Source organism: Hakea prostrata, chromosome 6 (assembly GCF_041222555.1).
Source record: "Hakea prostrata isolate BN-2017 chromosome 6, UWA_Hpros_2, whole genome shotgun sequence".
NCBI lineage: Eukaryota > Viridiplantae > Streptophyta > Magnoliopsida > Proteales > Proteaceae > Hakea > Hakea prostrata.
This window is the reverse complement of record NC_142605.1, coordinates 41,246,320-41,272,496: the sequence shown is the minus strand read 5'-3', so window position 1 is coordinate 41,272,496 and position 26,177 is coordinate 41,246,320. Positions and strand designations below refer to the sequence as shown.

Here is a 26,177-nt window from a genome sequence, read left to right as displayed (position 1 = left end):
ACAATGCTCTTCGCAGTGAACTGAGGAGTCAAAAATTTCGGTCTCGGATCGAGGACCACTTATTGGTTTAACTCTCAAGTGATTAATGTGGTGTATGGGCGCTAGATTAGACAAGCCTAGTATGAATTAGATTAAAGAACTTGATTCAAACTATCCTTTCGAAGCTTTTGATATATTTGTCATATGGGGCCTAGAGTAGACCAGCTTAGCATATAATTGATTTAAAGGCTTGATCCAATCTATTTCATTAACTTTAGAGCTTTCAACACACTGATGAAGTACCTAAAATTAACCGTGCATTTGAAAACTGACAATAAAAAATCTCACACTATTCTTTTCTTACCAAACAATCAAAAACACAGATGGCAGATGGCAAAAGCGCAAGATAGAGGCAACTTGGAACTCCCAAAAGAATATTGGAATTGTTTCACCTTCTAGAAGAGGGACAACAAGGTGGATATAAAAGTAGGAGGGGTTTTTCAAAACTTGGAGGGAAGTTTTATGGGGTTCTTTGTCCACAAAGTCGAAAAAGGAAGCACATTCCAAACCGAAATGCAGCTATCTACGAAGGTATTTAACCTATACTTGTGGAATCAGATTCAGCTCAAGCAATAGATTTGAATAAGCCACGTGCTTGAGTGCAAAGAAAAGTGGCTAGGTTAGTTTTTGCTATTAATGACTTTATTGGTATTAATCTAGAGATGCTAACACTGGTGCTAATTGGATGGCAAAAATGTTGACAATTTTGAAAGATCTTTCGCAATTCCTCAGGATATTCCTCTTGGTTTAGAGGAAATCCTTCAGGCAGAGAGATGACGAGTTTGTTTTTGTTGTTTTCTTTGAGTTACTAGCCCTGTCTCATGTACCAAAAAAAAAAAAAAAAAAAAAAAGAAGAGTAGATTTATTAATGATGGGATATCCCACCTAAAATCTCTATCCAAAATAATAATAGTAATAATAATTGCTGAGACCCTTTTGATGATGAATTCGAGTTTCATTTTATAGTAACACAGGTACCCAAAGAAATGCTGCTAAACACCAGCTTATCGGTCTGGGGCCACATGACCCAAGATTTCTCTAGGACAGGAAATTTTTTTATTAGGTTCTATTAAATACACACAAAAAGAGCAAATTTCTTGAACAACTACCAACAATATGGCCGTATGGGTCATGGGTTTTCTGGATTTTGGGGGGAAAGAACACTCAAAAACAGTAAATTTCTAGAACAACTACCAACAATATGACCATATGGGTCATGGGTTTTCTGGAATTTGGGGGGACAAGAAGAATATATTCTTAATAATTTGTGGTTCATATATATTTCACCAAATCCTTCAATAACAACAGAAGATACATGACCTACACATGAGAGAATATTAAAAACCTCAATCCTAAGGTAGGTTTGATCGTAATCAAAAGCTCCCTTGCCCATAAAAAGAAGTCACTGGCCTCCTATATATTGATAAGGGATGGTGGATCAGCAAGCTCATGTTGATTTTTTTTGATGACACAATTTTGATTATTCAATCACCTTAATGTCAACTTCTTATTAGCTTTGCACCTTTGCTTAAATGCAACCTCACTAATCTTCAGGGAATAGTTCATATACATGGCAAAGAAGCTCAGGCCCCAAAAAATTTAATTTGAACTCTTAATTTCTTAATTATGAAATATCAATTTTACCAATTTAATTAATCCCTTAAAATTGGGATTCCATATATTTAATTACTTAAAAGAAGAAAAAATTTACTGAAAAGAATTATCTATGAGAAGAGTTTTTTTTTTTTTTAAAAGTATTTTAACATTATCAATAGATATTCATTATGAAGTTCTAAATAATGATCTCATGAAGAACTCTCTTTACCTATTTATAAATATTTGATATCTTTGTTTTTTCTTAAAAGGTTCACTTTTTATAGACAATCTTATCTCATCTTACAATCTTTTTGTTCTAAAAGATACTTAGTTGTTATCTTCAGAGCAGGAGACTTCTATTAGGCTCTACATGGCCTACCTCAATGTGAGAACCAATGGAAACATGTGTAGAAACATCTAATAAGAGTGAGACTTCTCATTTGATAGGAATTGATTATCATTCCACCATTATTGAGTACGGAAAGCTTGCTTTTTTTTATAAACAAGTTTGTATATCATGAATCTTCTTTCACTGTTCGATTATTGAAGATGCCTAACTAGCAAGAGTCCAAAATTAGTTTTATCAAATAAATTTCTTACCATGTCTTCCTTTTGATCCTATCTCATTATGACACCTATAAATCTTACTTCCTCTTAAATTAATTCTCAAATAGAGTTGTATGGGTGAAATCCTAGGGATTCATGGTGAGGAGAGGTGAGGAGATTCTTTCTTCATCTTCAATGAAGGAAATTGTCCTTAGTTAACAATTAATTATCACACAACCATAGTTTAATCCAGGTAGAGAGATTCAAGTCTAAATACTTTGGCAATAGATAGAAGTTTGTGCTCTTTTCAGACTTCTCCGCCGACATATTAAAAGAATGTCCTACCAATGAATCCGAAGTAAAACCCCTTTTGATGGAACCCTTTATGAACTTCGATCTCTTATAATATGTGGTATAGAATAATGTAAGAGGAGCACAAATCTCTATGTCTTCCTTCATTTTACACCGAAAAGAATAGCAAAAATCATCCTTAATTAGCAAATAATTTTCACTAACTCTTTTGTAAATTGTAATGCAAAACCAACTTACCTTGTTACGTTTATAAAAAACCTTTTATTTCCCTTTTATTCTACTTATATGGAAGGGTGTAACTTGAGAATCGCTATTCCTCAACCATAAATCTTCTTCTCCCACATTAAATGATTAAAATACTACCGGAAATATCATTCAAAAATTACATGAAATAAGAGAAGATGAAGTGTTTCAAAAATTTATACAAACGAAAACTAGAATATCAAGATCTTCTTCAGACATTCTCTTTACCGTGAGAGATTAGTTAGGGCTTCTCCTCCTTCATCGTCACCGATAGCTAACTTCTCCTTGTCTGCTGTTCATCATCTTTCTGTAAACAGCAAATCATCCTCTTAATCAATGGAGATGAAAATCTTCATCTTGAACTACGCAACCAAAGGAAAACAAAGAAAAACTCGTGTTTCTTCTCAGTTGTATTTGTTAATATAAATACTTTAAAAAAATATATATTTGCAGGAGCGCAGAGTTCTTACGAATCAAACGATTTCTTGCAATGAAGGACAGCTTCATCAATGTCACACGAATCAGTGGTTGAAGAAAACGTATGGATTCGAGGAGAGGCTTGTGGAGAACAAGAACTTTCGCAGATTCTGTCAATGGAATTTCCTTTACTTGTACTACGAGCCTTTGCAGATTTCCTCCCTACCTTCTGAAACAGAGGCTTGAAGAAACTCACATACTTTTGAAATATCCATCTGGAAGAAGATCTCCTGCATCTTGGCCGCTCTGATTTCTCATCTTTATGAAACGGAATTAAAGCGACCGATGACTCCTTTTCAGAGATTGCGACCTGTGATGAAGAGGACGGTGTTGGGGGTGCTTTAATGGCGTCCGAGGCTTCAATCTTTGATGGATTGATGAAGATAGGCATGACGATTCCGTTGGAGAAGAGTTCATCGGCGTGAACAAGAAACAGAGGAGGAGAGTGAGTGAAATTGAAGCTGAAATCGGCGGCGTATGAAGATAAGAATCTCTTGGAAGGCGTCAACTTTGGATCAAATTCTATGAAAGAAGCAGTTTCATCGGATTGATCGTCTACATGGGAATCATCGAAGGAGGATTTGAAGTTAATCAACCATCTCTGGGAGAAGCTCTCAATCGAAAGAGGAGGTTGTGAGCTTTCCATGGCTGTCGATCGCTACTCTTTCCGCTTCACTATTTGCGAGAGCCGTCTTTAGAGACACGAGGGCTTTCCTTCCCTCCCACTTATATATGGCGGTTCGTTACTTCTCGCAAAGGGCAAAACCAAGTGGGCCCCACTGGGCTCCGTATTTTATATATATATATATACTGCTCGTTACTTCTCGCAATTGGGGAGACCAAGTGGGGTCATTAGGCATTAGCACCGGATCAAAATCCTCCATGAGGAGCGAAAATTTCAATCCACATGGATAGTGATTTTGCTTGGAAATAGCACTACTCCAAGTCGTCAAAAACCTAGATGCATTTTTGAGAGAATCCAGAGCAATTACTAATTGTTGAATGAACAATTCACTCAAAATACATCTAGACAGTGCACTGCTGGGAGCGGCGCTACTCTCAAACATGGTCCCATGGGTAGATGGTTGACAATGTCTCCAATCTAAACACAAAATCATAACAAATTTTGTTTTTATATCCAACACGTGTCAAGCATAACCATGCATGGTTGCTCGATTGGTAAGACTCAAACCTCTTAGTGAAAAGATCTTAAGTTAGATTGTTGATGGCACATGTAATATTCTCATCAATATATAAAAAAATTATGTGTCAAACATCTAACAATGTGGATTTTAAATTTTAACTCTCCATGTAAATAGAGAATCCGTTTCACTTCTAATTCATTTCTTCTGCATTTAAATATTGATTTTATCCCAATTGTGTGCTAGAGAAATGTAAAGGGAACACTAAACTCTACCCTAAAGGATCCAAACTCTATTCGTTTCAACGCTTCACCGAAAGATGATTTTATTGCGCTTTTATTTTTTTTATTTAGTTGATTGTCATTTGATAAACTTTTTTTTTTTTTCCAGATTGTCTTGGAATTTTTTTTTGAAATTTATACGTATTTATAATTATGTGTCAAGAAGGTTAGTTATTTCCTTGTTTCTTAAAACAAAGTTTGAGGAACAAGAACTTCTAAGTGAAACAAATTGCAATAAAAGTTATGACGGTCATTTTCCATCTAAATATAACACATTTAAAGGTTTCTTTAATTAAGAAAACTTTTACGACTGGAAACCCTCCCTAAGTAATCACAGTTTTGCACTCAAACAAAAATGTATCAGATAGCTCCAATTTCCGATTAGACTAGATTGCTTTCATTTTAGGGCAAAGGATGAAGAACATGACGAGGATGAGACTCTAGTTGAACCAAGAAGAATACATCACAAGGATGAGAGTGTTGTAAAACCAAGAAGAACACATTGTCACTAATTACATCATTGTCAACTATGAACCGAAATGAAAGTAAACCAAAAGCTTGAAATCAACCCCATTTGTACTCTAAAATGTGGTTTGCAAGAATTGAAGGCTTTAAAGCATTGATACCCTACTTTTTATTTGAAAAACATATAAGTCCTCTTTTAGAATGGTTTGTTATATTATGTAAAGACTATTATACCCTCCAATAAATCTTATTCTCATTTACTAAAAAAAAAAAGACATTCTTCTGCCTTCTTGAGGTTATTTGATGAAGATATTATTGTTGGATTTTTTTTCCCGCTTAGATTTTAGTAAGGGCATTTTTAGAATTTCAAAAAAAATAAATTAACTGTTTCTAATAACAGAATGAACTTATGTGTTTAATGAATTGGGGTGTTTGTGTTTTTCAAATAAAAAGTGGGGTGTGTAGTACTTTAAAGCCTCCATTTTAGGGGTTGTCAATACAATTTGCTCTTTATTTTTATTAATTTCAGATGTAATTCCCACATTAAAAATGTGATGAGAAAGTGTAAAAAAAAAACAGTGTGTACTCGAGAGGTGATCTAAGCTCTAAAGATGGTTCTTAAGGTGGTAAGACCAATGCGGCTGCCATTTTGTTTTGGCTCGATTGGAAATGAAAATGAAATTGGAAGTTCAATTCCTTTGTCTGGGTCAGCCAGTTCGGTTTGTTCCATTGCAGCTTTCCATCGTCTCAACTAATCGTTTATTATTATTATTTTTGTTTTTCGGGTCAAATCATCTCAACTAATCATAACCCAATGGATGTGATGTGTTCCTAACACAATGGATGTGTTCCTAAACACCATACAATACAAGTCTCAGGTTTGAATCTTGTCCTTTCTCACCTTCTTCATTCCCCCACCCCTTAGCCTGTGAATTTTATTATCATGATAGGTTGGTTTTACGTTTACAATGCATTCTGAATTTTGACAAAAGAAGAGAGGAAAAACAATGCCAAAACCTGTTATCCGAATGCAAGCCACACAAAACATTAGATACAACAGTATGGCTGACACCACTTGTATTCTCGTTCATAATTTATTTCCCTATAAGTGTTCAAATAATGGTAGATGAAGTGCCCCAAGTTTCCAAACACCTTCCCTCCATGTTGCCTTTACATTTATTCAACTAAAAACTAGCTGGGCATTCATATTGCTAAACCGGCTATCCAACTCAATGTTGTGTCAGCATGATTTTTTTTTCCTTTCTTGAAGATGACCAACCAAACACTTGAATGCCGGCTTCATGAAGCATTGATAGGCCGGGCACGACTGGCACAAGAAAATACCACCCCAGAATGCTTGTTCTGGTGTCCATTGCTGCATCCCTAGACGAAAACTGCAGACTACACATAGTAGATCATGCCCACCTCAATTAGACTAATATGAGGGATATTTAGGGCCACAGCAGGGCGTCGACAGTTCTTTCGAAGAAAAGAGTATACCACGTCGATCGCAAGCTTCTTAAAGAATGATGAGCTTCTCCGGGCCTTTATATAGGAATGACCCATTATGTATGATATCCCCACATTTCTAGCTTCAACAAGCTCCAGAAGCTCTTCCTTCACTTGTGGGTCTACATACTCTTCTTGAGGTATGTCAAACCGGACACGCCTCCGATTCGGCTGAGGACACTCTTTCTCATACAAGGACTGCAAGTTCTGCAATGTGGCTGACTTGCTGCTCCTAATAGTAGAAGTGGTAGCCTCATTGTCAATACCATTTTCACTACAATCCAACATCAGTAGCCTTGTTCCAAATCTTTCAGAAGCCCGAACTACTGCCATCCTTCCATCACCAGTGCCTTCAGAGATCTCAGAACCTTCTGCTTCCAATTGGATGAATTCTGCTATACTCATCATTAGGTTGTTTTCAAAGTCATCTTCATCTTTCCAGACATCTTTGTAGCCATATCGGACAATGCAACGGTACATCCGATAAGATCTTGGACCAATCCGGCCGACAAGATACCTTTCATCAGGACTGACATACGGCACAGGGACAGATTTCACACATACAAAGACAAGCACCTGGTGAAATGCTGGCAGGTTGGTCACAAAATGGGAGAAAATGGATGGAACACCTGTTACCAACTCAGTGTAGATGAGACCAATTCCTGGCACCCTGACAATCCCTAGGCTAGGTCCCAATGCAAGAATCCATTTCATCGAAACCTTGTTTTGTAGGTCAAAGAGGTACTTCCGCCTGGTACCATAGTGCCACACATACATGACAACCAAGAAGATTATAGACAGCACAAGAGGGACCCATCCCCCTTGAGAGACTTTCACATAAGCAGATACAAGATACGTGAGCTCAATGAACCCAAAGAGAAGGAAGAATCCCAGGGCAAATAAGAAATTCTTTTGCCACACAAAGATGATGATTAGTACCATCAACCATGTAGTCACAAACATCACCGTCATGCATGCAACACCTGAAATAAAGAAAAACCACTCTTAGCTTTATAATCAACTAGGTAAGCAAAGACCTTGCTATTTATTTTATTTGTATATCATCTCATGATATGAAACACTTCAGTCATGACATTGACATGTTTTTCAGCATGTTGCGTACATGGTGATAGTTCTCAGCAGACTACCTAGGCATCCAGGCAGGTTTTGAACACCGAGGTGACCTAGGTGTTGCCTAGTGCCCACCACTTAGGTTTGTCATGGCACCATGACAACTATATGGCGGACCTGCAGGTTGATTCTACCTCAGCTGTCCCTTCCCAGGGAAAAATTCAACTAGCTCAGAGCATCACAGCCATTGAATATCAAGCAAAATTTCATTGGCTGACCCAAAACTGAGTTTATCAAGATGGGTGGAATTACTTCAATGGGTTGAAACTTGGAACTTGTCACAAATTATAGATTTCATCCTTTACTAAAAAAGGACGAACCTGGTGCCGATGGCTTCCGCACAAGCAGAGTCCAGGGGAGCAACTTTCCTACCTAGCCTTACCCCAACTATTTTTGCTGAGAGGCTGTTTCAATACCTTGACCTCGAGCAACAACTGAGGTCCGCCAACCATTGCGCCAAGGCTCATCCCTAATATGCAATCCTGGAAGATTGGTGTCAGATATGATTTAAATTCTTCAGGCCTTTACATCCTGGCTTAGTTGTCTCTCTAGCACTATCAAAATACCACAACCATCAGTTGTGTTCCTTCAATTTTACCTGCCAGTTATATCACTTATTTCTTGCAGTGTTACATCTGTAGTGCATCTGTGTGGACATGTATCTAGGAGAAAGTATACAATTTCAAGGTGTACATGCATCATCATGTACGTATGGTTGGATGGTGCACATACCCATCCAACACGATGACAAAAGACTTCATTTTTGCAAAGATCATATTAATAATCTAGAATTACCATAAGCATTTCCTATAAGGTATGTGTCCTGGAAACCAATTGTTACCGCCAAAGTAAGAACCATAAGAATCCAGTTTATCTCCGGGATGTAGATTCGACCATATATCTGTCTTGATGTATGCACGATCTTAACTCGTGGGAAACAACCCAACGCTTGGCACTGTTTGATGATTGAGAATGTAGCAGAGATGACAGATTGACTAGCAACAATTGCAGCCAGAGTTGCCAAGACAAAAATTGGCCAAAATAAAGGTCCTACAAAATATTAAGAAACTGTGAGAAAGATAGCATATGTATCTTGTGAGTTGTGAATGCAGAATGACAGGAAGACTGAGTGAAGGAACACACATAAAATCACATTTTCAGTTGGCAACTTTAGTTCTAGATTGAATATGTGCAGTTCAAAGTGAAATGAAATGCAAAGTTGGATGCTGCCAAGGGCCTTGCCAATTTATCCCTGGCTTTTGCATCCATGATGATCTTCCTTAATTACCAATTCAACATATGAAATATAGAAAAAGGTAGGTGCTATTCAACACTGGAAATGAGAGAGAGACTAAATTGTACCCATAACTATGTCATATAATTATTATACACAAATGACATAAGAATAATAAAGACTGTATACAAATATATAAAACTTGGTACTCTTATCAAGAAGAGAAAAACCATGTTAGAGTAATTTTCCCCCCTAACTATGTGAGTTACATATGCTGATTATGCACATCATACGCATCATAAGTGGGTAACTAATAATGGGTGTATCAGAATGGCCTGGCTTTTCTGTTGAGTGTTTCAGAAAGCTTACTTGGAATAGATGCATAGAAGCTAACAGGTATGGAAGAGAAATTCTTTGAAATAAAAGCAGCCTGCCCCATATATTGAAGTACTAGGCAAGGGTAAATAACGCCAGAAAATCCGACCTGCTTATATGTCATACCAAAATAATAGTCAGGCATTGACTTATGTTGCTGAGACAAATATTGACAGTATATTTAAGCCTATCATTATACGAGTCATGGAAAAATAATACTTACTAAAAAAAGTTAAGAACAATTCAATGTTGAAGCTCCAAGGTAATGAAAGGAACCCTAGCAAAACCTTATTCTCCAGAAGAGACTACCTAGAAGTCAATGCACTCAACCCACGATGACACTGGAGCATGAAATAGCCCTTTCACATAGCCCAACAGGAGCAGGACTTGAATTCCACATGTTCACGAGACCTCTAACCAAAATTTCCACTGTTCTTTGTGATCAAATTAGAAACATATAAATGCAAACTGAATCATGGTCCTGGGTCTTTGCTTGTGAGTTGTGACTGCACTTTGATAACACTATAAGCCAAAGGATAACCTACTTACTACTATGCTCAAAAAAAAAAAGTCTTTATGTTGCCATTATGATAGCACATTCTGTAGGACATTTATAGTGTCCATACAAAGGAGGAGGAGGAGATAAACATCCCAATATTTTGAACAATGTGTGCAAATGAACATCAACAGTGACATGATGCACACATACTAAACTCCACATTAATCCATTATTTATCTTCTATGCACTGTCTCCTTAACAAGGTTGTCAACCCAAAATAGATCCACCAACAAATGAATGCTTTCAATCTGTTTACTGTACATCTATCTGTTTCAAAGTCTGAGTCTGTACATCATTATAAAGGCATAAAATCCCCAGTCTTCCACATCATTAAACTCCATCTTCATAGATACCAGGTACCATGTCTGTTTATGCTTGCTTGTCAAATCTTAGCTAAACGTCAGATGGTAGCTTTTGTGCCCATGGATATAATATAGAGTTCTAGACTACTCACTCTCTTAACCAAGATTCCTATAACATGGCCAAGTTATAGAGCCCAGATAGTTCGTAGGTTTCCATTTGCAAATGAGAATTATCATACACATTCATGCCTGCTCAGTTGTCAGAAATCAAATTGACACACATAGAGCATGATGTAAACTAGGTCCAGGGCAAAGGGTAAATTGGTAATTCCCTATACTTAGGGTTTAGCCTAGGAAGTTCCAGCGCAAGACGGAAGGGTTTTGGGGTTTCTGATGGGGTTTAGAGCCTGTTGAGACTGTTATCCAGATCTGAATTCTATTGCAAACAGAAGTTCAGATTTGAAATTTGAACTCAAGAGTCAGGCTTGAGTCAGGCTTGGGTTTCTGCTAGGGTTGGGGAAGGAAGAAGGGTTTGCAGTCCTGCTGATCAGACCTACGGATGATAATATTCTGCGTTCAGAGGTTGTTTCAGTGAATGAGGGTTGGGATTTTAGGTATTTAGAGTTTTCTAAAAATTCAAAAAAAAAAATCTGCATTTCCTCTTCAAGAAGTCGAAGTGCAGGAAATTTCAAACTCCAGAAATTGGGCTGATTTGGGGAAACTAAGGTTAGGACTATAACCTAATATTGGGGCGACCAAAAGGGAAGGCAATGGGGGTGGGTTTTGGGATTCCTATTGGGATTAGGACCTGTTGCCGTGGGGAAGAAGGGGAAGGGGGGATGGTCTCTATGGCTGGAGGAGGCTGGGGATGGGTCTAAGGGAGTCACAGAAGGGTGGGGAGGGTCTCCATAGGTCTGCACTAGGTGGGGAAGAGGGTTGGAGGGTCTGTGAAGGCAGAGGAAGGGAAAACTCTGTTCTGCGCAGAAGCAGAACGGGGGTGGGAAGGGCTGCGATGGGCTGTAGGGGTGCTGGACTTACTCGGGACAGATCTGAACTGGATTCTGCAGATTGAAGACTGACTTTACTTGCTGGAATTGATGGTTGAAAGCTGAAGATGATGGCTTAATCTGCAGAACTAAAATTAGAATTTGAATGCTTGAATGCTCTTGAAGGATGAATGCAAATTTAGAATTCTTCACTAGACAACCGCGGGGTCCCTGAAAGGAACCCTGCCACCTCCTGGCAAAAGACTCAATTCATTAATCAATCCAAGCTGACTATTACATTAGTCGACTAGGCTATTTGTAGCCTTAAAAAAAAGACTCTTAACTCAAACTGGGTTATCCTTCCTGATAGGATCTAGACCTGTAAATGGATAGTCAAAATCCGCCTCCAAATTAGCATTCATATTTGTTTTAAGGGTGTCCGAAACCGGAATTTTTCTTACCAGAAAATATTTATATCTGTCCGGTATGCAACCGGATTCAAATCCAAATAATTGCTTCTCTGATCGGATAATATCCAAATAAAAAATTATCCAGTTAGAGTAAAGTATTAAACATTTTTTTCCCTCTTAAAGGGATGATAATCGGATATGGCAATAGGTAATCGGTAATTGGAAAATCGGAAATCAAAAATTAAAAAAATGACAATCAACAATCAATAACTGGATAGTTTATCGGATCGGATTATTATCGGATACCCAATAAAGTTTCAAATTCGTATTCGGACACTATCTGTAAATTTCTGCAGGACATCAGATTCAGATTTGGATAGCGGTTTTGCATATCGGATCTGGATTCAAACAGTAGTGTATCTAAGCCGAATCCAATCCATTTACAGGTCTAATAGAATCCCATTACATCTTGGACTGGACTCCTAAGAATAAAAGATAACTTTAAAACAAACTCCTAACAGATAGAATCCCCTTTGGGATAAGGAACCTTATCTAAAACTAGCTTGGGACTCTTCAAAACAACTTTAACTCAAACTAGACTACTCCAAACATAACCAAACTCAACTTAAATTGCAATGTTAAAATTCCAAAAAATTCTAATATTAATTTCAGAACTAAAATAAGGGCTAAAATACCCAAAATACCCCAAAGTAGGGGTTCGGCCAAGCTATGGTGGTTTCTTGGAACCATTTGGGGGCCACTTGAGCTTTCAGCCAGGGGGTCCTCGTATTCACATCAGAGCAACAACTATTTTCATAAGGAAGCTCATAAAAATCCTGTTTGAGACCCATTCCATGATTTAAGGCTACAGCTCACACCCACAATTTGTAAAGGAAAATGGTCAATAGCTGAGTGAATGCTGTTTATAATCACCTTCTACCCTACCAAATATGCCATTAAAAAGAGATCTTCCAGTCTCAGTCCAGATCAGATTCAGATCCCTCACCATATTCCATCTTTGGCAAATAATTCTACCCCTAAACAAGGCCTCAAAAATAAACAAGGAAAAACAAAATGCTTAAAGAGATATTCAACCATATGACCAATCTATCATTTGCCAAGAGTTTTATCACAGCAGACGTACAAGATGGAAGTGTCTAGGCAACTAAGCTGAACTTAGGACTTCCTCTACATTATTCTAATTGATTGGATGGTCCACAACAACTAGCACATGTGCAAATTTTACTTACAATAACAGATTACAATATTATAAAATTGTTGTAGTCTTTCATTACTTAAAAAAAATCCTGTTAGGCTCAATTGATAGGGCTAGAATTAGTCATGATCACCATGATCGAGGCCCCAGTAGTGAGTTTATGTAGCTTCAGTTTAACAAATAAAAACTGACATCAGTCAAGATTTGGTCAGAGGAGAAACATGATTTTATATTTATATAGAAAATACAGGATTGAAATACCCTTATAGATGAAGTTGTGAAGTGGCCAAGATCTGCAAACATCGCCTCCGTGCCTGATTGGGGAACAAAGGGACTGAGAAAATTTTCAATAACTAATCCAGAAAAATAACATGCCAACAGTTCTCCAAATCTCAGATACCACATCTTCTGATTTACCTGTCATACACAGAAGTATTCCACCAAGAGAAAACCAGCCATCTTTTCCGGTTGCTCTGAAAAACATGTAAACATATTGTGGAGAAAGAGCACACAATATTTTTGGATTCCATTTAACAGTGTTGTAGATGCCAATGCCAGCAATAGAGAGCAACCATAAAATTACAATGGGTGCAAACATGAAGGCCACCTTCTGTGTACCACGGTGCTGCAACGCGAAGAGGCCAACCAACACAACACATGTGATGAAAACTACCATGCCTGCATATCCATTGGAATGCAGAAGTAATTTCCAGGTGGGAAGAGAGAATTTAATAATTTATTAAGTATGTTATATGGAAATGCAACCAATCATTCACTCATTGAAAGCAATATTGTTCCTCTAAAACAACCCAAATAATAATAATGATGATGATAAAAAAATAATAATAAAAGGGAAGAGTCCCAAAAGATAAGAAACTCTTTTTTCATTCTCTATTTTACACCCCTTATTTTTTTCCCCATCTGTTGGTGCCTACTCTTCACTAATGCAAAAAAGCATAGTTGCCAAGTCAAACTACTGTATGATGACTACTGTTTCTTTTAGTTTCAGCATATACGATCAACACCCTTTCAACAATATTATTGCATTTTTTCTTAAATCATGTTTTACATACAAAAGCACTGATATGTTTGTAATCTGGAAGAGCAGAAGGTAAATAAGAGTGAAAGGAAGCAGTAACAGAAACTTATAACGGGTATTTCCTTCAAATGTATGCCAACAAGGAGCAATCAGTGATCTAAAGATTTGATGAGATATAGGAGGTGAGAGAACAATCTATACCTATAATTTTGGTCAGTTGACAAATAAATGTTATTTAAAAACACTTCTAACATGTCGTTACTTTCTAATTTTAGTTTGGTCAATTTTTTTTTATATTGAATGGAATGGAGACCTTCTCCAGCACCAATATGAAGCATATTCAGAAATCAGGTCAGGAACTGGGCCTTAGGCCCTTAACAGTTACATGGATTGGAAGGTATACCTGCAAAGATCCATTTCTCCCTGGACCACTTAGCGAGACAAGATTCTCAGACTATATCATCTTACTGAAGCATTTCATCAGCCCCGGTAACTATATGCATCTACAATGTATCCACCATTTTCTGATTCATTGCACATCTGCCTTAAACATCTGGGTGAGAGATTGGGATATACAGTAGTAAAGGACTCTTCTTTTTCTATTTCTTTCTTCTTCTTCTTTTTTTTTTTTTTTTTTTTTCGGGGGGGGGGGGGGGTGCAGTGGAGACTGAGAGGAGAGGTGGTGTAAAATGCCTAAGGAAGTAAGCAATCTCTAAGAGACTGAAGAATATGGAGAGTCGGACAGCCTGTTGAGCAGGAAATGATGGTCTATAATACATGCAGCAGTATTTTGGAGCATCCGATTAGCAAGAAAGAACAGATTTTTTTGACAACTACCTGTTTCCAGCTTCTACTTGCAATCAAGACTAGAGAAACCTTTCAAATCCAACTGTCTAGAATATGAAAATACATCTCTTGGACATCTCAGAGGGATAGGCTTTTCACCTAAGCACAATTTATCTACTGGAAACTTTTTCCAGCTTTTATTTGGTTGACCATATACTAATTCAGGGAAAGTTATTACACATTTAGTATATATTAACATGATAAGGCATCATCTGAGTTTTTCTGCTGGTTATGGTTCTAATTTTACACTTAAGGATGGATTTTCTAATGAGTGAAAATTTCTAAGGCATGGAATTCTCTTTTCATTCCTTACAGCAAATCGTAATGCCACACTGCTGGCAAAAGAACATTCAAGTCTACATCAGAACAAAGATAGCTAGCTGTTGACATTGGACCGTCACTCTTAACTATTCTAGCCATGTAAGTTCAACTACCTTTCCATCTCTTCTCTCTCCCCTAATCTCCCCTGGGGTGTTGGCGGGGATTTCAACATCGTCCGTTATTCCCTCGAGCTTGTTGGAGGCTCCTCTCCAAATCCCGTCGCAGTTGATGACTTCAATGCATGCACTGACGATTCGGGTATCGCCAATCTTCATTGGTCTGGCCATCCCCTCACATGGCATAATCGCCGCTTGGGTCCTGCCAGGATAGCCTCTAAGATCGACCGATTTCTAGTTAATGATGCTTGGCTTTCCTCCTTCTGGTCCTCCCATGCATCTTTCACTAACTCCTCCCTTTACTCCTCCCTTTTTGATCACTCCACTTGTCTTATCCATCTCTCCCCTCTCGCTTCCTTTGGCCCAAAGCCTTTCAAAATTTTGACATGTGAACTTCAAGTCCTTCCTTCTTGCCTACAGTTCTTGAAGCTTGGGCCAAGACTATCCGCTGTCATTCTCTCCCTCTTATTGCCTTTGCTCGTAGCTCTGCAACACCAAGGAAGTTCATCGCTCTTGGAACTCGTCCACTTTTGGCAATATCTCTTCTAGAGTCGAATCCTGCCGCTCGAATCTTCACCACATCCAATCTCTCTTGCAAAGTGATCCCTCCAATCCTTCCCTTGCTGATGACGAGAAATCCCTTTCCTTTGATCTTTCCTCCCTCCTCGACTCTTATGAAAGTTTACTCCACCAGAAAGCTAGAATCAAGTGGCTTGAGCTTGGCAATTCCAATTCTGCCTACTTCCATTGATCCCTCAAAGCCCGTAATAACTTCAACTCCATCCCTACCCTTATCACTTATAATGGAATTTACATTTATGACCCCTCCAGTATCAAGGACAAGATCGTCTCCTTTTTCTCTTGCCTTCTCGCCCCTTCTTCCCTTCCTACTCGAGCCCCTCTCCCCTCCAATCTCATCAATAAATTCTTGGACCCAGCCATCATTAACTCCCTCAGCACCATCCCCTCCTCAGAATAGATCCTCTTGGCCATCCGGTCCCAAAAGCCTAAAAAGGCTCCAGGCCCCGATGGCTTTAGCATGGGATTCTTCCTAGCCTCAGCTTGCCCTGAGCCCGAATAGGGCTTGGGCTAAAGATTTTGGCCCTAAGGGCGGGTTAAGGCCAAAATATTCTGGCCCTAAACTAGGGCCAAGGGCGGGCCTGGGATTACTCTCTGGCCCGCCTAGCCCAGCCCTGATTTTGACCCTGATCTTGGCCTTGATTTTGGCCCTGATTTTGGCCTTGTTTCTGGCCCTGATCAAGGCCCATGATTTTTGGCCTTGATCTTGGCCTTGACTTGAGTTTGGACCCTCCACCCATATAGAGAGGAATTAATTATAATCCACATAGCTGAATACTTGACACGTCAAATTTTAAAAACATGGTCATGTTTTGTAGTATATTAATAAAAATAAATTATATCCTCATTATCAATGTAGTAAGCATCCATCTGATTTTGGCCCTGATCCTGACCCTAATTTTGGCTCTAGTCATAATGTTAATTTGACTGATTATGTACTAGATTTTTATCATAATCTTCATATTAACATTGATATAACTATAAGTCTCGATTTTAACCTTCAGTCATTTTGATCATATTAGACTATGAATTCACTTTTTATATTATTTTTAAGGTAATTTTTATTTTTTGAACTAAATAATTTTTAGTTCCCAAAAAAAATTGACTTTTTTTTGGACTAAGGTGAGATAATATATTATAAATAATAAAAACTAGTATATAGAGAATTAATATGTAACAAATCTACACCCCAACTTCTCATCATGAATATTGACATCTTTCTTTTGCCTCCAATGTGATATTTCAGAAAAAAAAAAAACAAACTTATTAAGGACAGAGAGCTGTGTTTGTAACTAAAATATCATTTTCTTTAACTAAGAAAAATAATACCAATACTAAATTATCGTTGATTTACTTGTTAACAAGGTTTTGAATATGGATTTTTTTGTTGAATAAGGATATCAATAAGAGAGCTTTTCGATTTCCATCACCAAAGTATGGGAGAGGCTTTCAATTTCCATCACCAAAGTAATGGGATACTTTCAAAGCTCAATATAGAAATATGGAGTGTGAATATATTTATGTTTAAAGCAACACTATCAATTTATTGACTATTTTATCATTTTGTACAATTTATTGACTATTTTATCATTTTGTATGAGCTTGAATCATCTTTTATTTCTATGAATTTTATTTTTATTTTACTTGTTATACTTTTTTTCTTTTTCTTTTTTTTTCTTTTTTTTTTATGAACTTACATTTTATATTATAGGTCCAAGGATAGGACCAATTAAGGCTAGGGACAAGACCAATTAGGGCCAGGGCTAAGATAGGGTCAATTAGGGCCAATCAGAGTCAGGGTCAAGGACAGGGTCAATCAGGGCCAGGGACAAGGCCAATTAAGGCCAATCATGGCCAACCCATCCCAACCAGGCTCAATAAGGGCCAATTAGGGCAGGAATGGGCTTGGCTTGGCCCTATAGGGCTTAGGGCTAGGGACAATAACCCTTGACCCTGAACTAGGTTCAAGCCAGGAATGGGCTCACATTAGAACATATAGGGCTGGGCTTGGGATTGCAAAAGCATGGCCCAACCCAGCCCTGTTGGAGCCCTAGCCGTAGTATCACAGATAACATTCTTCTTTGTGTGGAAATAGTCCATGGTTTTGATAGATCCACCCACTCCCCGCCCGCGCTTCTTAAGGTAGATCTCCACAAAGCCTTTGACTCTATTCGTTGGGAATTCATCAGCGATATTCTCTTTTCCACGGGTTTCCCCCTTCCCTTCATTCACTGGATTGAGTCTTGTATCTCCACCCCTCACTTCTCCATCCTTGCTAATGGCTCCCCGGTTAGATTCTTCCATTCCCGGGTGGGTATTCGCCAAGGATTCCCTCTCTCCCCCTACCTTTTCTCCCTAGCTCTTGAGATCATCTCCCGCATCCTCCAATCCAAAACTGATCATCTCCTCATCTCTCCCATCCCCAAATGCAAGTCCCTTAATCTTACCCACCTAGCCTTTGTAGATGATCTCATGATCTTCTTTAAAGCGGACCACCTTTCCATTTCTTCCATCCTCTCGGCTCTCTCCCTTTTTGAATCCCTCTCGGGTCTCCGTGTCAATCTTGACAAATCCACTCTCTTTCTCTCCGAAGTCCCCTATCAGCTTCGTTCCTCCCTTCTTCAGCTCTCGGGCCTCAAGCCCGACTCTTTTCCTGTGGTCTACCTAGGCCTTCCTCTCATCCCTGGTAGGCTCACTCGCCACCACTGTCTCCCTATGCTCAATCATATCCCCAAGAAGCTTCAACTCTGGAAGGGCAAGCTTCTTTCTTTTGCTGGCAAGGTGGTTCTCATCCGCTCAGTCCTCCAATCTTCCTACCTCTATTGGTGCAGAGTTTTCTCCATCCCCAAACCCACAATCCATGCAATGGAGTCCCTGTTTTGTGCCTTCCTTTGGAAATGGCAGGAATCCTTCCACTTCATCCATCCGATTAATTGGTCAACTCTTTGTCGTCCTACCTCTGAAGGAGGCCTGGGTATTCGTCAGATCTCTGATGTTAACATGACCTACCTTCTCAAACTCATATGGAAAATTGCCTCAAAGCAAGATTCCATTTGGGTTAAGTGGGTTTATTATTATCTCCTCCGATCCGACTCCTTCTTGACTGCCTCAATGCCATCCAATCCTTCACGGGTCTAGAGGAAAATTCTCTTGCTACGCCCCCGCGCCATCTTTGTTATCTCCACTTCCATTGCTTCCAGTACGTCCACTTCCTTCTAGCTTGACCCGTGGCATCCGATGGGAATTCTCTTCAATCATTTTGGCCTCCGCGCTGTTTATAACACCCGAGCCTGTTCCTTGGGGGAATTTTCTTCAATCATTTTGGCCCCAGCGCTGTCTATAACCTCAATGAGCCTGTTCGCAAATGAATGCCATCTATTTTGAGGTTTCTTCTAGGCTGTTAGTCATTCCCCATCCCCCTGTTGAAGATTCCTTAAGGAACAGGCTCATTGTTGTCTCCTGGGGCCTTAGCTCTTCTCTTTGGTCTTCTGCTTAAAGACCTTGTATTGTTTCCTTGTCTTTAATATATTATTTATTCATCAAAAAAAAATATACCTAACAGAATGAAATCAATACAAGTAATAGTGTTTTAGAAGGTGTTGATAACCCCAAAAAAAAAAGTTCAACTACCTTGGCATAATCCATGTATCAATGTTGACTGCATTGCTTACATCATGAAGAACAATTCAGCACAAAGTTGTTGAATCCCAATTACAATTGAATTACATCAAGGATCAACTTTAATATTTTATTTGTTTGCACACGCTTATCACTGATGAATTAACCAGCACAATTGAAGACCAGGTCACTTGGTGAATGCTTTTTGCTGATGTTGTTGTTGAGTGGCTAAGACAAAGAATATGGCTTAATGCCAAATTGGAAATATGAAGATCAGTTTTGGAATTAAAACGTTTTAAGATAAAGTAAAACAGAAAGTGGAGTATGGTGTATTACTTAGTTACAATAGGACAGATAACACGATGTTATGAAAATGGTGAATGGGAATACCAAAAAGTGTGTTTGTAGGTAATTGGGCTCAACCATAGATAAAGAAGAAAACAGAGGAGATGTTAATCACAGAGAATCATATAGGATGGATGAAGTAGCAAGGTGAGGCCAGGGGTGTTGATGTGTGGTGTTGAATATTGAGCAATTAAGAAGCATCTTACATATAAACTCAGTATAGCTGGAATGAGGAAGTTCAGATGAATGTCTGGTAAAACTAGGGAGGCTAAAAAATAGAATGAAAAAATTAGAGCAGATTTAAGGAAGCACCAGTCCATGATAACTACAGGAAAGTCATTTTAGGTGGCATGGCCACATAAAAGGGAGGTCTTTAGATGTTCCACTGCAGAAGATTGATTTGATTCAGGTTGAAGGAGCTAAAAGAGTCGCCTTTAGATGCTCCAGTAGAGAAGGCTGCTCTGATAAAGATTGAATGCACTAAAAGAGTAAGTGGAATACCTAAAATGACTAATCCAAGTGGTGCGTAGCTCACACCTTCAAATGAGTATGGCTTTGAATAATGCTGGTTGGAAGGTAAAAAGACATCTCGCTGACCCATTAGTTGGGAAAAGGCCGAGTTGGGATTAAAAGAATTGTTTCCCAAAATACTTCAAGAACTGGCTGCTTATGATAATACACTCCTATCAGAAACTTGCACATTTCAACGAACCTTTTCTTGCATCTAGCTCTGCAAAACACACCCACCTTCCAATACAACCAAACCCATCTACTCTAAAACAGATGATAGTGGCAGTACCCACATGAACTGCATATCAATATCCTGAAATGGCATGGTTTCAATAACCAACATGTTCTCAAGAGGTTGATGTAGAGCAATGAAATCTGTGTTGCGTGATAGACATTCCGATGGCTCCCGATGCCTCCCTCTCCCCTTCTCATCTCCCTTCCTCCACCTCTGGGAAACCTTCTGCTGCTGGTTTTCCCTCTCCTTCCCCACCTCCACCGCCTCCTCCTCTACCCTGGAACTCGCTTTTCTCCCAACCTTCTTCTCCTTCAACTGATTGTTCCCTATCCTCCATCCCTCCTTTACCTTCGGCTCCTTACCCCCTCACCCACTGCCCCTCCTCTGCTACAAATCCCGGCACCCTTCCTTGGAAATTGGTTGCCATTGACCCTTGTCCCCTTACTAACTTCATCTGTGCTTCCCTCTCCAAGCAATGGCATGCTCAAGGCTTTCTTGAAATTTTTTCCATTGACTCTGGAATTTTCTAGTTTAAGCTCCCCTCTCCCTCCTGCAAAGCCAAAGCACGTGAAGGCTCCCCCTCGTTTGTCAGTAAGACCCCTGTCTTCACCAAGTCCTGGAAACCTTCAATGCCTTTTCGCAGGTTAACCTTCTGCTCCCTCCCCTTGTGGATTAATTTCCCTGGACTCCCTCTTGAATCTAGAGTTCTGACTGCCTTAACCGAATAGGCTCTACCATCGGTCGTCCCCTCCGTGCTCATCCTAAGACCCTCAACCTATAACAGCTCTCTTATGCCCGATTTTGTGTGTATGTCTCTGCTGACAAGCCCCTACCCCCTTGTATCTCCATTAAGGATGACTTTGGCCTCTGCTATGACCAAATTATTGTTTACGACTAGGTCCCTAACAGGTACTCTATCTCTGCCTCCTTTGGTCACGACGATGCAAACTGCGTTGCTGCCTTGAATTTTCCGGCAAACTCTTGCCCAAAGACATCTCTTCCCCTGCCGCTGCCTGAAGAACATGTGCCCTCTGTACAACTGGGTTCTTCGCTTTCTCACTTGCTGCTACCGATTGAGGATAAGATGCCGCCTCCTTCAAATTTTGTTGATTCCTCTAACCTAATCATTGACAGGCTTGAAAAATGCTCTATTGATGTTGTCACTGCTACCTCAAAATCATCTTCTCCTTCTCGGGCTGAAAAAATTACCGAAGATGCAAACGTTTGCCGAAATCGTTGCTGTCTGATAGTGACACATCGCTGATGTTGTCGTTGCTGCCCCCTAAAGAATCTTCTCTCTTGCCGATGCCATCGTCAAAGTCTCCTTTGCTTCCTAACATGTCTACCTTGCTGCTTGAAAACTCTTCTCATCCGCCTGAACTTTCGCTATCGCCTGCTATGGTTTATGCTCACCCATGCTTGCCCCTCGCTACTACTGCCTCGCAACTCTATAAAAGCTCTCTCGTTTTGCCCTCTGAAACTCAAGCCCTCTCTCACAATAAGCCCTCAAAAACTCCATTTCCCTTTGATTCCCAAATCATTGCCACCATCAAACAACCTGCGCCTTCTTCATCCACCGAAAAATCGCCTGTCTTTCGCTCGCCGCCAGTAACCTATACCTATTGGAGAGGTAGAACCAAGCCTAAACCTGCTCATACAATGACTGGTCCTTGCACAGTTCCCCTTGTTGAACGGTCCTTTATGGATCTCTGCCTTCAAACTGCTGCTGAAGACCCTGCTACCCCTGTCGAAGCCTGGGGGGGCCTGACTCTTCCACAATTGCTGAGGGCTCTTCTTCCATAATTGGAAACTTTCAAGGGTCGTCGCCCCTCTCCCCTGCTCCTCAACCTAATCCCTTCCCCTTCCATGAAACCCTTACTATTGAAACCGTAGCATCCCCATCTCCACCTCTCTCTCCTATTTCGATGAATGGCTCTCAGAAAGTGAATCCCCTATTATCCCTCCTCTCTCCCCTCACGATCATTTCACCTTGCCCATTTTACCCTTCCCTATTTCTCCCTTCTTAAACCCCATGGCCCATGGGCCTATGCCCTTCAGCCCATCTCCCCTCTAAGCTATCCTAAACATTCCTTATTGGGCCCTATAGCACTTGGGTTTAAGCCCTTCAACCCTCATTCCGCTCGGGACTCAATCTCTACCGAGCTCGAATCAGAACCTCATCGTGCTGAGTGCAGAAGAAGTAATCGATCCACTAAGGGGTTCAACCCATTTGGTGACGACTTCTTGGTTAACGTCAAGTCTTCTAAGAAAAAGAAAAAGAAGAATAAGAAATAATCAACTATCTAGTTTCATTGGCCATGTTCGGCCCATCTTCTTTTGGTCCTGCCGATTTTGCCTTTTCAGTGCTATGTAATCTTTGCTTTATTTCTGCTAAGTTGTAAGCATGTTCTTGGTTTAATACATTTATTTATTCATCCAAAAAAAATAACCAGCATCATCACAAATTTCTTTCATGATGCCCCCAATGATTGGTAGGTTCTCCACATTTCAAGATGATAACACTATAGTAGTAGTATGACATACACTTTTTGATATCGAATAGCAACCAATTTCCAAGGAACACCAAAGCCTCTCCTTCAATATTGAGGAGGCCTATGAAATGCAAGGGACAAATAGACATTCCCTCCATGACTGTAAACTATAAGAAACATGATGAAATGTTTGCCAACCAAACATAATTGGATCCTACACCACCTCAAGCATCTTTCTCTTGAGTAATCCAACTACATGTGTCATCAAAGAAATGGACTCACAAGCGGAATGCCTAGTGCCATGTTGGAGCTAAATGATTATGGTTCTCTCAAGCAGATAAAGGCCCTCGCATCATTCTGGTGTGCATATACAGTGTCAACTAACAGCTCCAAAACCCCAAAAGAGGGGCTACAAGTAGAATGTCTACTGCTATCTAAAAGAGGATCAACCTATCACAGGAGTTTTGAGAATAATCCCATGCAGATGGATTCTAGGACACTGGATAACTTGAAATAGCATTTGGGCCTCTCCACCTAACAGATTAAGCTTAAATTTGAGGGTGGAAAATTCACAGCCAGGTGACTTTGATTCATATCAGTGACAGAAAGGGTGACCTTTGTACCCTAAAATCCACTAACTGGACCTGTCCAACATGCTCAGTACAGTTGCATTTTCAGATTTGTACATCTTCTCTTTATTCATTTTATGTTACCCATGTGAGCATTAGTACAGTTCAACCAAAGTGAGTGTCAGACATTGGTGTGGCTTTCATTTGGTCAGGTAAAGGTATCAGGAATTCTAGATAACAATTCTCACACTTAAGGATCACCGTTGTCTTGAACAAAATATCTTTTATATGATGGCCTATTGAATATGTTGAGATGCAGATAAAGACACATTATATTAGTTTTTTCATGTGTTGAGTAAAATATTACTAAGTTCGATGAGAGTTTGCTACGAGCTTCAAGAAGCTCTTTGAAGCCAGACCAGAAGAGGGTTCTCATAAATTAACATACCATGATGCAAGTTCTTTGCTTGAAGTTGTATCCCTGAAACAGATGACAAGACTGCAGACAAATAAAAATATAAGCTGACAGAACAAGTATTCAAATGTAACTGAATGAAGAGCAAGGGAGGGGAAAAAAGAAGAAAGGTAAACCTCAGGCCAGTGTTCTTACCAGAAATTGCAGGTGTGAACACGCCATCACCTATCACCATGCAAGCACCAAATAGAACTATGATAAGCAGAGCCGTTCTCGACTTTTTATGTTTCTCAAGAAATTTTCTAAATGAAGATGGAGCTGCATCCCTATTTGATTGATTATAATATGTGGAGAGCTCCTCATCAGCTGCTTGCTGATTAGGAAGCAAACTGAACTTTGAATGTCTACACAGAAGTGTGTATAGAGCAAATGTTCCACCTGCTTGCAACTTAAGAATATCAGCACAAGTCCCTCAACATGAATTGGGACAACGTGGAGGGTGGGGGATGCTGCAACAGATTTCATTAGACTCACCTTCACCATTATCATCAGCACTCAATACCACGACAATGTATTTTAATAATGGAATCAATGTTAAAGTCCAAAATATCAAGGAAAATGCCCCAAATATTGCTTCTTCAGTCTGATATTTTAACAATCTCCCAGAAAATGTACTTTTATAAACATAAAGCGGAGATGTGCTCAAGTCACCATATACTACACCGAAACTCTGGTATGCTAATAGTAGAGCTTGTTTCGTTTCGGTCTTCCACTCAACCTGCTCGATCAAGTGAAAATGAACTTAAAATGTTAATTCGATTTGAACATGCAGACCAATATTAATATAAAATATATCACATTTGCAACATATACGCAATAAGGATAATTCTGAGCTTTAAAACCAGGGCATTCATTAAGAGAAGAAAAAAAATAATCGAGGTTCAATTTTTTGCTCTTATCTTAACTTGGGAGATAAACCAGGGGATTCCGGGAACTCCAAAATATTATCTATACCAGTGAAGACCCCATACTGTATGAATAGCCAACAGCGGCTTGCTTATCAGTAAAATCACTGTGCAACGTCCTCAGAAAATCAACATTTGATTAACTTCACTGCATCCAACGACCGCACTAATAATAAATGCGGTATAATGGAAACTATTGGTACCAAACCGGAAAAAACAAACACTTCAAATTTTCCATGGATGATTCTATCGATTCTAACATGACTATAAGCGAACAAATCACATACAGATGAGCTCCGATGGACGAATGGATTAGAAATGAGGGCTAAACAGGTTGCAATAAGAGATTTCATGATATGGATGACTCCAAACAAACGAGAAATCTCATTGGATTTTAATGGAGAAGAGAATCGAAGACTTACCATTGCAATGCAGCGAAACCGTATCTCTTCGTGGCTTCCTTGATCTCGAACTTTTTTGCAGAGCGAGAGTTCAGAGAACCTTTTGGCTCGGATGTAATGGTGCTTTGAATCCGTCGAAGGATCTCGTTAATTAGTTCCGAAACTGGCGTTTGGCGCTAAGGACTCAAGACTCCGGACTCCAGCCTCTGCCTTCCAGGTGGCAGTTCGTTAAGGTAAACTGCGAACATCTCCGGTGTGTGCAAAAAGGACAGAAACGACAAACAGATATTATGTCATTGTGTGTTCACGTGGAAGACGCTGTTAAATTAGTTATTTATTTATTTATTTATTTTTTGTAAAAATGGCTTTATTAAACCGGATGATGGGGATATTAACATGCCTCATCTCGAGAGTAAAACCCACGACCTCTTCACTAAGAGGTATTGGTTTCCACCATTAGAATAGCTCTGCGTTTGTTAGATTAGTTTTTTAAGTATAGTTCCTTTAGTGGATCACAAACTAATATTCACCTAGTTCACCCAAAAAAAAAAAAAAAAAACTAATATTGACCTTAGTATAATATATTATGTTTGGTCTTAACTACGCTAATAACATTAGTTGTCGTTAAGTATATTCAAATTTCAAAGATTGAGGAACCAAAATGCCTTTTATGTTATTTAATATATTGTGTAATTATAATGTTTTTAAATTATATATTTTTTAACCATATAATTAATGTTCAATGACTAATTATTTATTTTTAAAACATATATTAATACAATGTATTAAGTAACCTGAAAAGTACTTTGGTTCTTTTACGTTTAAAATTTGAATATACTTAATGGCAGTTAACGATGTTAGTTTGTTTGAGATCCACACATAATATATTGTATTAAGGAGACC

General features: G+C 39.1%; 2 protein-coding genes across 3 annotated transcripts; both read right to left on the bottom strand.

Moving 5' to 3' along the window:
* Nucleotides 1-2,669: 2,669 nt before the first annotated feature.
* On the bottom strand, nt 2,670-3,901 carry MAKR6 (membrane-associated kinase regulator). 2 transcript variants are annotated; one of them, XM_089159357.1, is made up of 2 exons: nt 3,207-3,901; nt 2,670-3,098 (listed from the first exon to the last, which is right to left on the bottom strand). In XM_089159357.1, exons 1-2 carry the CDS (start codon nt 3,857-3,859, stop codon nt 3,089-3,091), a joined length of 663 nt encoding a protein of 220 aa, XP_089015483.1. In that variant the 5' UTR covers nt 3,860-3,901; the 3' UTR covers nt 2,670-3,088. The 2 variants fall into 2 exon arrangements, with proteins under 2 accessions (XP_089015483.1, XP_089015482.1); XM_089159356.1 differs by having other exon boundaries at nt 2,670-3,043.
* Nucleotides 3,902-6,031: 2,130 nt separating this feature from the next.
* LOC149014210 (potassium transporter 7-like) lies at nt 6,032-25,521 on the bottom strand. The gene is made up of 9 exons (XM_089159152.1): nt 25,296-25,521; nt 24,443-24,686; nt 24,104-24,346; nt 23,942-23,992; nt 13,241-13,501; nt 13,085-13,137; nt 9,345-9,459; nt 8,537-8,791; nt 6,032-7,593 (listed from the first exon to the last, which is right to left on the bottom strand). Exons 1-9 carry the CDS (start codon nt 25,296-25,298, stop codon nt 6,503-6,505), a joined length of 2,316 nt encoding a protein of 771 aa, XP_089015278.1. The 5' UTR covers nt 25,299-25,521; the 3' UTR covers nt 6,032-6,502.
* Nucleotides 25,522-26,177: the final 656 nt, after the last annotated feature.

Excerpts from the sequence above, each read along its gene's own strand:
- MAKR6 (XM_089159356.1), bottom strand. The coding sequence starts at position 3,859 with ATGGAAAGCTCACAACCTCCTCTTTCGATTGAGAGCTTCTCCCAGAGA. Across the intron at positions 3,044-3,206 it reads TGCAAGAAATCGTTTGATTC|AAAGATGATGAACAGCAGAC; the intron begins GTAAGAACTCTG and ends TGCTGTTTACAG.
- LOC149014210 (XM_089159152.1), bottom strand. Across the intron at positions 23,993-24,103 it reads GTTCACACCTGCAATTTCTG|TCTTGTCATCTGTTTCAGGG; the intron begins GTAAGAACACTG and ends ATTTGTCTGCAG. Across the intron at positions 13,502-23,941 it reads AGCAAAGAACTTGCATCATG|GCATGGTAGTTTTCATCACA; the intron begins GTATGTTAATTT and ends ATGGATATGCAG.